This window comes from Leiobunum rupestre, chromosome 6 (assembly GCF_980474605.1).
Source record: "Leiobunum rupestre chromosome 6, qqLeiRupe1.1.hap1, whole genome shotgun sequence".
NCBI lineage: Eukaryota > Metazoa > Arthropoda > Arachnida > Opiliones > Sclerosomatidae > Leiobunum > Leiobunum rupestre.
The window spans coordinates 55,333,071-55,346,365 of NC_143389.1; the positions used below are offsets into that span (position 1 = coordinate 55,333,071).

At 40.9% G+C, this 13,295-nt stretch overlaps 1 protein-coding gene across 2 annotated transcripts in view; it reads right to left on the reverse strand.

Annotated features, from left to right (window-relative positions):
* Positions 1-1,434: 1,434 nt before the first annotated feature.
* Positions 1,435-13,295, reverse strand: part of Nrx-1 (Neurexin 1) — a 186,394-nt gene continuing 174,533 nt past the window's right edge. The window contains exons 10-18 of one of the 2 annotated variants that reach the window (XM_090177050.1): positions 11,736-11,844; positions 10,689-10,882; positions 9,586-10,159; positions 9,406-9,525; positions 7,922-8,100; positions 6,770-6,941; positions 5,884-6,128; positions 4,004-4,121; positions 1,435-3,937 (exon numbers count right to left, since the gene is read on the reverse strand). In XM_090177050.1, coding sequence (XP_090033176.1) covers positions 3,126-3,937; positions 4,004-4,121; positions 5,884-6,128; positions 6,770-6,941; positions 7,922-8,100; positions 9,406-9,525; positions 9,586-10,159; positions 10,689-10,882; positions 11,736-11,844 — 2,523 coding nt within the window. In that variant the 3' untranslated portion in view covers positions 1,435-3,125. Of the gene's footprint in view, positions 3,938-4,003; positions 4,122-5,868; positions 6,129-6,769; positions 6,942-7,921; positions 8,101-9,405; positions 9,526-9,585; positions 10,160-10,688; positions 10,883-11,735; positions 11,845-13,295 lie in introns of both variants that reach the window. The other variant, XM_090177049.1, reaches the window with a different exon arrangement.

Sequence of the window (13,295 nt, forward strand, 5' to 3'; positions counted from 1 at the left end):
GACCTCTTTGTCTAGTCTCTAGGCTCGGCTCTTTATTGGAACACTGTATAGCGTTCCTGTTTATATTCTAATTCCATATATCTATGTTACATATTTATGCGGTTTTTAAATTCTCTGTCTATCTGCTTATATATTTTTTTTTCGACCTTCTCGTATGCATTCGCTATAGTGATTCTGTATATACCTATTGTTTCTATTACTGTGTCTTGACGTGATGGGTTTCGACCTTTTGTTGGGCAATAAAAAGAACTTAAGAACTTGTCGGATTTCGTGATTTCTAGATTTCCCTTCTAACTTCTGGAATTCTTGTCGGATTTCGTGATTTCTAGATTTCCCGTCGAACTTCTGGAATTCTTGTCGGATTTCGTGATTTCTAGATTTTCCGTCGAACTTCTGGAATTCTTGTCGGATTTCGTGATTTCTAGATTTCCCGTCGAACTTCTGGAATTCTGGTCGGATTTCGTGATTTCTAGATTTCCCTTCGAACTTCTGGAATTCTTGTCGGATTTCGTGATTTCTAGATTTCCCTTCGGACTTCTGGAATTCTTGTCGGATTTCGTGATTTCTAGATTTCCCTTTGGATTTCTGGAATTCTTTCCAGATTTCTAGATTTCCCTTTGGATTTCTGGAATTCTTTCCGGATTTCAATGATTTATATATTTCCCTTCCGACTTCTGGAATTCTTGCCGGTTTTCGTGATTTCTAGATACCCCTTCGAACTTCTGGAATTCTTGTCGGATTTCGGGATTTCTAGATTTCCCTTTGGACTTCTGGCCGGATTTCGAGATTTCGCGTCGGATTTCTTGCGGGATAATTTTGAAGAAATCCAGGCTGGATTTCGGATTTCTTGGAAAGTGTACGCGATTTCTTTGAATGTCCGACCCCTCGTAAATATTTATAAGCAGTTTAATTTTTACAGTTTATAAAGAAATAGACTTTGTAAATTTTGAGCCTTGGTCCGCGATTTGGCGGGAAATTCGCGGCCAAAGGAAGGAATCCCAGTCGAGCCAGCTTAGATGAAATTATCTCGTAATTAAGAGTACATTATGAACTTCTGGTATGATTTAAAACTGATTTATCTTACTATTTAAAAAATTTATATACAACGATATTTCAGGTGCACAAGGAATTTTATTTAAAAGAAATAAAAAATATTTACAACCCGACTAGTTTCGGACACACTATTGGTCCGTCATCAGGGTTGTAAATATTATTTATTTCTTTTAAATAAAATTCCTTGTGCACCTGAAATATCGTTGTATATAAATTTTTTAAATAGTATATTTGCGCAAGCTAAAGCTTAAAACCATTTTAATACTGATTTATCTATTAAAAAATTCTGTTTCCAAGATTGCAACTGAGTATAAAATGGATATTCTATATTTAACGAAACACGGATAATAATTAATCAAATTGAGACAGTTATCGCGAAAAATGTTTTTATTTTGTCGTGTTTTTTTCTCTCCACTGAAACATTTCGGGACATCTGAGGAAATGGGAACAACCCAAATAAAATAAAAAACCCCGTAAATGACATAAAATGGAATGGTATATTTTTCACGCGTAAAGTAAAATTATGATTACAGCTTTTTGTATTTATTAATTACAGCAGTTTACTTCTAAGGAACCCCGTATTTGTGCCCTTCTTTTATTTTCCCAACATTTCGAGATAAATTTACAAATTAATTCTCTCTCTCTGTCTCTTGATTTATCTGTTCGTTATTGCAAAAACGTTTTATCCGCAAAAAATGTGCATTATCTTTGGCTGTAATTCAAATTCTTCAAAACCAACTACGAGTTCTTTTGTAATAACAGAACTCCCGTTCTTATGTCATTCTAAATTAAATAGGATTATGTAATACGGTATATATTAAAAATAAATATCTTTTTTTTCCACGGTGAACTTATGAGTTGACGTAACTATAAATGGAATTATGACAATAGAGTATACTGTTTTCTTTTTGTTAAGATAAGTTTTTTTTGTTTAGGAATGGTTAACGGAATAACATATAGTACGGTTTTTTAAAAAATATAAAAAAATTTCAATATATTAACACGTACGTTGTCTAGGGTATCATTTGCTTTTAATTTTACTTTTTCCCTAATAATTCAGTTTTCAGTGTCACACCCCGATTGTTGTCCGCAACCATATTCGATTCCGAATACTGTTACAAATACGAGGGTATTTTTTTAAATTTAATTCGTAAATTAACTTAAATAATAATAAAAAGATCACGTTGTATAGTGTTTATATTATATATATACTTTTAGCGTTTCTATACTTTCTTCGTATTTTTATTTTCCGTCACTCGTCTCTTCGTCAGTTCCGGTGCACTTTTATTTTTGAATTTTGTTCCAAGAAATCGTTTGATTGTCGCGTCGACACAATCTCAAGATTCTCCGAAACTTCATTTATTTGTGTTTAATGCAGGCATCACTCCAAAAGGGAATATTACTCGGTTTCATTTTTTTTTACTTCGACCGAAAACTGGGTGAAAACAATATCAAAAAATATCGAAAACGCTAAATCGAATTTTTATCGATTTTGTTTGAGTAATATTTCCTTTACGTAACTGTTGGTTGTTTTTTATCGTTAATAGTTAACGATAAAATCCGTTTATCGTTATGTAAAAATTTCGTTCTATATACATGGCGCGTAAAAGTACAATTCTTTTGTTGTTATTATTATTATTATTATTATTATAGTTTTCGAAGACGAAATCCTAATTTTTTTTAACCATCGTGAATATTTCAAATCAATCGTTTGTTTTTCCGTATATCCAAGCATCGCCACTTTTCAAGGAAACATTTTGATGACCAAGGTCTCCAGTAAAACGTCGAGAAGAAACTAAACCGAAGACGCGACGGTTAAACCGATCTATTTTTCTATATTTGTTTTTAAGGAAACATTTTTTTTTCACAGCATTTATTTATATGGAAAAGAATATGAAACGATATTTATTATTATTAATACTAATATTGTATATATTTTTTGCCTTTGATCTCGGAGATCGGAGTTCTCGATCCGCGTCAAAGTGGAGCGAATGTTTTAGAAGGGAAAAGAATTGAGGGAAATGGGGTATTGTACGCGAGACTGTAAAAGTTCTCGCGCGTCGTTCGGGGAATCAGACGTACCACTCTTTCAAGTCTTTGACGTCTTTCTTTTTGGGTAATTTATTGGCTTTGTTGTCGACGGGTTTGACGCTGCCGTTCATTTGTTGAGGAGGCGTCGCTTGCGGCTGTAACGGCGGGCCACCCGTCATGGCGGGCGGGGCGCTGTTGGTCACGGCGCTGAACTGATAATTCTTGCTTTCGTCGACCTTGTAGGAGCCCACAGTCCGGTTGCGGACGATGTAGACCACCAGAGCGATCAGGACGATCGCGATGATGATGCCCGCGATGATTCCGATGACCAGAGCGGTGTTGTCCGCCGGGTTGTTCTTGGTGTTGGCGCTCGGCTTGTGCGTCTCCTTTTCCTTAGACGAGGACAGGTCCGGGTTGGGGACCCAGAAGATGTGCGGCGGTTTCTTGCTGACGCTGGCTTCGGTGGTTGGCGTCGTGACGTACGCGGGTCTGCGGGTCGATTCTCCGCGTCCGTTGTAGAGGACGTCGCCTCTGTTGTTGCCCGAAGAGTAGACGTTGGGGTTGGGCGCCGGTTGGGTGGGTGGCGGAGAGGGTCTCGAGTCCGGGAAGTGGGTGGCCGTGACGACGTGGATGACGTTGGGCTTGATGACCTCGGTGGGCGACGGGGGCAGTTGCTCCCCGGAACCGGAACCGTCGATGCCGCAGTCGGAAGAATCTTCGTCGTCGCACATTCGGTTGTCCCTTTCCGGGTTCGATGGTCGCCGAGTGGCCACTGTCTGTCTGGGGGGCGGCGGGTTGGTTGGACGGGGTTTCGGGGTGGGCGGAATGTACACCGGGGTTATCAACTCGTCACCTGCAACGTTTCAACCAATTTACGGTTAGCGACTAAGTTGATATAAAAGCTGAAAGTAGTCGGTACCTGATCCGGGTTCGACGGCGCCGCAGTCATCTTCGTCATCGTCGCAGCCTCCGGATCCCAATCCGGAATGAATTAACTCGTCGCTTTCCACCAGGGGAGAAACGGGCGCTCGCTGATGCTACGCGTTGTTAAGAAGGAATTCGTCGAAGGTACCAACGACCACGGAAAGGTAAAGGTAAAGAGAGCGAAAGACAAACAAGAAGACAACATTCAGAACTTTCCTTCCAATAACATCCTCCGCTTTATTTCCCCACCAACCGTTCCCGAACAATTTCCCGCGAAAACGGAATCGATTGCGGGAATCGAACGTTAAACTGAAACCGGCGATTAAGTGTGTCGAGGGAAGTTACGCTTTGTTACGCTAGTAATTACTTAAGAGCCACGAAGAGCGTGTAAATTTTGTTGGAAAAGAAACCGATACAACGCGTACGTAAAAACGAGAGGATTTTCTAGTTCTCTAACACGCTTATTTTCTCCAAATGTTTCTCTTTTCGCGTTCGCGTGTTTCGCCATAAGCTCCGTGTCAGCCCTAAAATGCAGTACGCTCGAAGCGTAAAGTTCGTGCGTGATTAAACCCGCTACCCTTTTTAGAGTAAGCCTTGGCCGGGCCTTGGTAAAGGATTACCGACAAAAATGGGGGGAAGGGAGTTTTTACCGAGGCGCCTAGTAATTAAGGAGGGTGTGCCAGAAACGGGAGTACGCCCGCCTTGTCTCCCGGATCGATGGACCTAATGAGGCGGAAAGAGAACAATTCGAGTTCAGGGCGATCGCCCACCCTAGGAAACCGCAATTCGGAAACGTAAAAAAAATGGAGCATAATCGCTAAACTTTAATAATATAGGTCTCCATGATTTAAATATAAATGTACTTTAAAAAATACGTAACATAAATGCAGATTCTTACAATCAATCTTGCAAAAAACAATTACTTTCATTTCCACGTTTCAAAAACGTTTTAAAAATTTACCGTTACTAAAAAAATATTCTAAAAAAAAATAAAATATTCATTTTTTAACACTGCTAAAACACGCACGCTGTCAAGCAGCACAATGTCGTGCAATATAGGAGCAAACATTTTTTCTCCAAAATAATATAAAAGCCATTTATTATTCGGAAAGAAATATGAAAAATTAATTGGTCTAATTTTCGACTATTTACACCTGATGGTCGGCCACCTAGTTCAACCGCTGTACTTGTCAGTCGGCCTACTTCCAGGGACAATGTCGATTAAGGGTACTAACCAAAAAGTCGATATGTATTATTGACTAGTTGGTCAAAATATTTATATTTCGATTGGAATATATGCCGCTCCTTTAAAAATAAATCGATAAAATCAATAGTTAGATAACCAAATGTACATTGCAAAAAGAAAGCAAACGTTAAAAAATAAACTGTCATGAACGTACCACATAACAGACAAAGAAGACACATGCTTAGGGATATAATTGGGATGCGTGTTCATTATAATACACACAGTTAAAGCAATAATGATTTCAGATACTAAGAATGTTGGAGTATAGCGTAAGTATCTGGTACCCTCATCGCGTGACAAAATCAAGTAAATGCCATTTTTCAAAATTAGAGATAATTCAACTTTTGGATTTTTATTTTTTATTACTTCCATGATAATGTAAATTATCTAATCAACGATATATATCAACTCTAAACTTTCAAAATTGGGGTATACTATGTTTCGTCTGCTTTTCAATTACCTAACGTAAAATTGAAGCGGACGAACTTTCGTTACGAATTAAGCGAGGGTGGTTTTAGAATCTCTGCCAAATCCCCAATATTCTTGGTACCTGAATTAATTCTTGGTTAAAGTGCATGACGTCTATTAAGATTGAGAAAAATCGAGATATTTACCCGATGAACTTTTACCTGTTGCATAGCTGGCGAGAGGTTCTTTTGCATTAAGTCGGAGGGGATTTGCATCAGAAGTTCGACGTCGCCTTCTAGGCTGACCCTGGGGTCGTCTTCAGCCGCCATGTCCAGCAGCCGATGATCGTCAAAGACCAAACCAGTGATGACTCCCTTGAAGGGACGCTCGATTTTGCCACGAATTGGGTTTTTCTTGCCGCCTACTTGAATCTTCGAATGGCTATTGAAGATGGTCAGCTGACGACCTAATCATACAATTTGTTCTTTCATTTTTAGGTTCGCGCTTTTAAAATTGAGATCTTTGAGTTTTTTAGGACGTCACCCATTTCTATTTCTCATCAGGTACGTTTTTGTTCAAATTCAAAGTTTGTTTAAAAATGACCAAAGTAAAATTTACAGACTGCTAAGTCAAGCTCGTAACGTAATAAATCTGTGTTAACTTACATAGAAAAATCATCAGTTTTCAGTCCAATTCTAGGGTCGTTGTAAGATGTATGTAGATTGCATATTGTGGATCCACGTGTTGCAAAGGCGTATCCAGGATTTTTTTTCGGGTGTGGCTTAAACTATGCACCCTACTTTTCACCTAAAAATTTAGTTTTGCTTTGATGCATCCCAACCCCTCTAAACACGCCATTGCTGTTTTGCATCAATAAGTTAAACCAACTCCAAAATTGGAGCAAAACGGTAGATTTTTTTATACGTAAATTAACACTGATTTTAATTTGCCAGCTTGAGTGAGAAGTCCGTTAAATGTAAGGTCGTCGTTAAACAAAATGTAATAAGGGTGAATTGGGTTTTGGAACGTGTCGAATTCCAATGAATATTTGATAAACTCAAAGGCCTATAATTGTTTCAATTTGTAGATCATCACTCTTTCCTTTACCTTTTGGATGTTTAGTGCGGACATTGTGGTCATCGACTTGAATGGTGGAGTTGGGTCCGGAGCGGGTGAATCTGACTACGTGATAATGTCCATCGTTGACGCGGACGCTCATTTCGCCGATTGGATGGTCCTCGGTACCCATATTGTATACCATAAACACATTACCATCAGCCTATACGAAAAAACACGAAGCAAGAGAGAGAGAGACCGTAATCAATCATATTCGTATTTCCAACGTCATTCGTTCGATCATTAATATATACAGGGGACATATGGGAGGGGGCATTAGCCCTTGAATGGAAATTTAATGGGCTGTTAGCGAGAGGTGGTTTATTCGTGGGGGGGGGGGGGGGCGAGAGATTTAGGGGGTACACGTAGCCCCTCGTTGGCCATTCGTGTCTAACCACCGCTTGCGCGAGATCCAACGCCGTACGTTTCGTCGCAAATGATATTTTCTCGTGCGTATTGCTAAACCAAGGCTTAGCCGCTAGGTTCCGTGAAAGGCTTAAGCCTGGGCCTTGGCATAAAGCGTACGTATAAAATGAAGGTTGAGGAGACTCGATTTTTCTTCGGAGATCGGAATCGATTAAGTAGAGTACCCCCACCAAAAACGGACTACGAAAAAACATCATTAGAGAAAAAACCCAAACAACGTCGATGTCTTTAACCAAAATAAGACCCTCCCAGTTCAATGTAAGATTGAACGCGTAGAAAGGCCAAATGGTTCTCTTCTTAAATGGAAAACTTTTTGGTAAAAGTTGAGGCTTTTCAATTTTATTATTGTTATTTTTTTCTTATCCGCTTTTACTCTCCGGACCAAAATGAAAAACGTTCTTTTGGAGATTTCGAAATATACGCGGTTTATTTTTATTTTTTGGCTCGCGATGCAAGCCAAAAATGGGGATATTTCATTCTTTGGGAATAAATAATTTTGAATGTTTTATTCGTGCCACGCCAGTTTTTTTTTATTGAATGGGCCTTTTTTGACATTTGGGTCGTTTTTTTAGCAAATCCGCGAAGGGCGACATTGAAATGCGTTTTGTCGATATTTACGTAACTACAAGGTAGCCGCTTCCCACGAAGGGAATTTCTAATAAAGGGTTTTTTTTTTGGATGTACAGGGTTGAGAGGTCAGGACGGTTTTAAACGTACGATTTCGAGTTCCATATAATCGTTACTGCTACCGCTGTCCACTCGCACCAACACGGCGTTTTCGGAGTGGGTGTAAAAGGCCAAGGCCAGCATGTCCGTTTTGGTGTCCGGTCGCTTGTCCGCGGGGTAGGCCAAGGTGATCAGACCTGTTTCAGGGCCGAATTTGTAACCGATACTCTCTGAAAATTTAAATGATTAAAATTGTGATTGATATTAATAGTTATATAAATTAGGTAACGTTCTTAAATGGAGTATAAAGTATTTACATGAATTTCAACCATGAATATCGAACTATACTATTACCCTTTCTACCATCTGGGGCTAAAATGGGCGGTGCCTTTTGCGTCTTACGTAATCAATTGAGCCTTGGACTAATTAACACAGGGACGTTTCGGTGCTACTGAAATTCCCAGCAAGCGCGCGACCCGGTTAGCCTCATTCCTCTATCGGGGAAAATATGCGTAACAGTTACTGCGCAAGTGCGAAGGTGTCACACGGAGTGGCCATGCTAAAAATTTCAAATCTTAAACGTAAGCTACGCCACCTCGTAGCTATTAAAGATATTATTTCTTATTAGGCATACCGCTTAAAAATTGACAGGTGAATTCCAACAGAGGACGCTACCTAACAGGGTCTCTCCGTGTGACACTTTCGCGCTTGCGCAGAGTAAATAACGCATTTTTTCGCCAGTGGAGAGATGACCCTAAGTGTGGTTTACGTTTTAGGGAAGCCAATTAGGAGACATGCGATTGTCGTTGACGCCATCCACAAAACGTTTGCGGTATTGCGTGATTTAACCGGCAAAGAAAATGACTCGTGATTCTTAGAACAATACCTGTACTTTAACAAAATTACTTTATAATCATAAATAAAGGACTTTATTATTAATATTCTTACCTATTTTCGTACAATCAGAAAGATGTGTATTAAATTTTTTTAAACTAAATTTATCGCTAAGCCTTGGCACTGAAAGCTAGTCCTAATAATCATTGCAGTGAGCTGCCCCTCGACCTTTTATTAACTTTTTGGGTGAAAAGTCTGTAGAAGCTTCTATTCCTACCACCTTATGCAAAATTCGAACGATTGAAACTTCCCCGCACGCGTTCCTCCTGGGCTTAGATGGAAAATTCTACTAAACACACTACGTAAACGCGGGGAACCTCCATTGTACTAAATCAAAGTGTGAAATGGTGATTTGAAATGAAGTCACTGTCCCCGCAAAACTACTCCCGATAATCAGCTAGGCTAATACTCAAGGCACCACTTAAGGCCCAAGTCATCGAGCGACTTTTAATTCCATTAATTCTGGTGGCTGCGTTACAACGCGTAGGAAGGTGGTGGCAGGGTCTTCATGCCACGCGAGCCAACAGCTCCCTAATACTTACTATTACCGTTAACCGCAACAAGTTTTTATGGAAAGGGGAACCCGAAGAAACCCCTTTAAAATACCGTATACTCCCTTTAATAATACATCAATATCTTACCATCCGAACAAGTAGGTCCTGTATATGACGTCATATCACAGTCGCAGGTGTAACTATTCCACATCTGAACGCAAACTCCCCTATTGGCGCACGCTGTATTGCTGCACTTCGTCACGGGTCCTAATTACAAGCAATCAAAAGATTAAGGGTCCAAAATTGCAACTAAAAATGAAGGCGTACCTGCACATCCTTTCGAGACCAAAGTACTCGGAATGACCGCGTCTTTAGTCGGGTCCAGCATCTCCCCGTTCAGATCCAAAGACGCCAAGCACCCCTCGAAGCCGTGTCGGGACTGCACCAGCTTCGGAAGAGTGGAGAACATGGATCGACGGACGCCTCCGATGTAGAGGAGCCCGTCCAAATCCAGATGGACGTTGGGACCCTCGCTCTTGACGGTAGCCTGCATGTCGTCCACCATCAGCGTGTGCTGGTTCTTCTTGGTTCGTCCGATGGTCACGGCGTGCCACCGGTTGTCGTTGAGAGTGTTACGAGTGTTGGAGCGAACTTTGCGCGGCCCGTCGCCCAAGTTGAACAAGTAGTGAAGATGGCCGTTGACCATCTCGATGGCGATGAAGTCCTGGCCCTTACCGGCGTTGTACAGAATGATACCGTTGGCTTCCAGCGTTTTAAACTGGAAGTACAGATTCATGGAAGAGTAGGCCTTGAGTTGGGCCATGCCGATGAAGGTGTGTTTCGATTTGAAGGTCACTGGGTGATGGACAATCTGGTCTTTCTTGCCGAATTTGGCCGTTACCTGTAAAACAAAACATTTGTTTTCGTAAAAATCCATTGGAACTGGACAGTGGACATAATAATAAACAGATAGGCTAATGTCCAAGGCACCACCTTAAGCCCAAGTCATCAAGCGACTTAAATTAAATCCGCGTGTTAAATGTTTCCTGAGAGCTATTTCTAAAATGACCACATATTTTTGGTGAACTTCATACTACGTCATTAGGCCTAATACGTGCTCTTTGCCTCGTCATCATAGCGAGTCTTTGCATGAAGCCGTACCGAACTTAGGACCGGAACGTGATATTAGACGGGTTAAGCCAGCACCATAGAAAACGTGTAGCTGGGAACTTGTAGAAGGTGCAGGTTGTACACACAAAGGTACTCCCACAATTTCCCCGGCACGTTTTAGGGCGCTAGTTTAACGTCTCTAACATGTTTGAAAGTTTTGAGTGTATGTCGACAAATCTACGTCACTCCACACATATCAATCAGTAATTTGTCGACTAACTGACTAACTTGATGATTATATATCAAGCGCGTTCACCAACCTGAAAATGGCTCATTTGGCCCGTTTGCGCCATATCGAAGTAGTGATTGCCATTGACTTCCAAATGTTGCATATGTCCGACGAAACCAGTCAAGTCTCGCGCGGGATTGACCGCCGTGGCCGAATTGCTCCTTTCGACCGTGACGGCGCCAATGTGAATGGTGTTGACGTCCAAAGTCAGAGATCCTCCCAACTCTACAACACCGGACAAACACTCCGTCAATAAACGTAATTATTTTAAAAATAACAAGCCAAAACAAACTAAAAATTCTAAAACTAAGTTGTGATAATTACCAAAAAGAATCAAAACAGTGGTAGTGAAAATAAAGGTGGTGGAATACAGTTTAAGCGCCTTCGAGATTCTAGAGAGCCGCATTGAAACCAGAAAAATTACCATTCCCGTCGAAACAATATCCATTCCCATCCCAATTACCAATGGTCTTCAAACTATCACCATTCTATTCGACGTACATTTTCTAATTCTCACCTTTTCCCAGTCATTTCTGATTCAAAATATCGCGACCATTCCAGAATCAAAGTATCGCTACCAAATGCAAAATCCATTACCGAAATTACCATTCCTGATTCAAAGTATCGCTACCAAAGCAAAATCCATTACCGAAATTCCCATTCCTGATTCAAAGTATAGCGAACAAAGGGAAAATCTATTCCCTAAATTCCCATTCCCGATTCAAAATATCGCGACCAAAAAGATAATCCATTTCCGATCCAAATATCACTACACAAGCAAAATCCATTACCGAAATTCCCATTCCTGATTCAAAGTATATTAATAGCGAACAAAGGGAAAATCCATTCCCTAAATTCCCATTCCCGATTCAAAGTATCTCGATCTATAACCGAGAATAACACATCAATCTGATCCCCACCCCTTCCCGCGGTATTCCCACGGTTACCGCGATAAATAGTTTAAAAAAAACCCCCCCGTTTCCAGGCAGCTCTCTAAGCGACACCTGGCGGTGAAAAACTGTCTAAAAAAAGTGAAAAATCAAAGAAAGTGGATAGTCGAAAGTTGACGGAAATATACCCATAGTTTGCATTTCAGAGTCCACTTTGACCTCGACGAATTTGCCCCTTCTTTGAAGTATCAAGACGTGCCATTGGTCATCGTTCAAGCCTTCACCAATCAGCAAAGGCTTCAAGAGAGAGAGAGAGACAGAGAGAGACAGAGAGGAAACCCAAACAAACCGGAGGAAGATAGAAAAGAAAGTGGCGTTAATGAAGCCAATAAGAGAAACGGAAGCCTCCACTCGATACGCGAAGTCGCCGAGGTTAGGTTAAGAGAAAGTCAATTAAACTTGGAGAAAGAGCTCTGAGATTCCCCTAAACCAATATCTCATTATGAACGCCGTTAATAATTGATTTATATCCTCTACCATCAAGCTCCCTAGGCTAACGTTACCGTCGCCATGGCTCTCCCCTAGCGCTCGTGATCGGAACTAATCAACTGGCCATTCTCCGTCCGTTAAGCCCGACTTTAGAGACTTTACAACGAGCCCAAATTTCCGTCCGAAGAATATGGCTAAACTATCCCGGAATTATCGAGTCCCGACGGAAAGATATTATCTCGGCCCCTTTCGTCACCCCCCCCCCCCCCGCTGCTTTTAGTAGCGTAAACAGCACCGTATTGCGAGCCGCGGGGGGCTTAAATCGTCCACTTAAAAGACGGGTGAACAACCCTAGAATTAGGATTATAATTACGCGCAATATGTTGCCTGTTTATATTTTTAAATTTCGGAGGGTGATAATAGCTGTTTCCGATGATGGTTATTACGACGATGGGGACCCTTCTATTCGCCAGTCAATATGTTTATCCTTCACGTTGCGATTTATTAAATATCGATTTGAGACTAGATTTGGAAATGGCGCTCAACTTTCGACGCCTACGGACGGGGAACCCTGACATTTGGGAGTATATAGCCTATTTTGGCCTTTAACCTTTACTTATTAAAGGGTAATGAATCGAAGTAGTCATTAGTTACTTGGAAGGATGAATATTTTCGCGGTTCCTCCCTCGTCGGGATTGGGCGTGTGTGTTCCAACAAATACCATTTACCCTAGGTTCGTAAAAATGCTTACGGGGCTGTAATGCTTAGTTTCCACTAGCGCGTAACGGCGTTATTCTCAACGTTTACGCTAAATTAAACTATTCGCTTGTTCTGGTGAAGATAATTATGACTTCACATCGTGAACTATCGGTCAAGATCAAAGTTCACTTTTTACTCCTCTTGAAAAGGAGGTGTAAAGAGTAAAATTTTGAAAAAAAATCTTCTGCTTATCCAGAATTTATCTGCTAAAATGGTCACAGGCCAAATTTTAGAAAAACGTTTTTACCCCAAAAATTTTAAACCACAGAATCGGAGTACAATGACGTCATAAGGTTACTCTTCTTATCCTACTCTGAAATACCAGAACAAGCGAAAAATATCCACACGCTTTAGTGGAAACTTGAGCAGCGTTCACGCATACCATAGGGAACGTTTTGAAATGTTTCGATCTTGTCACAGAAGGGATAGGTTTGGGGTGGGTTGAATTGCGCCCTTGACGTCATAAGCTGCCGCGAGAAGAGAGGAGAGGAGGATGCCCT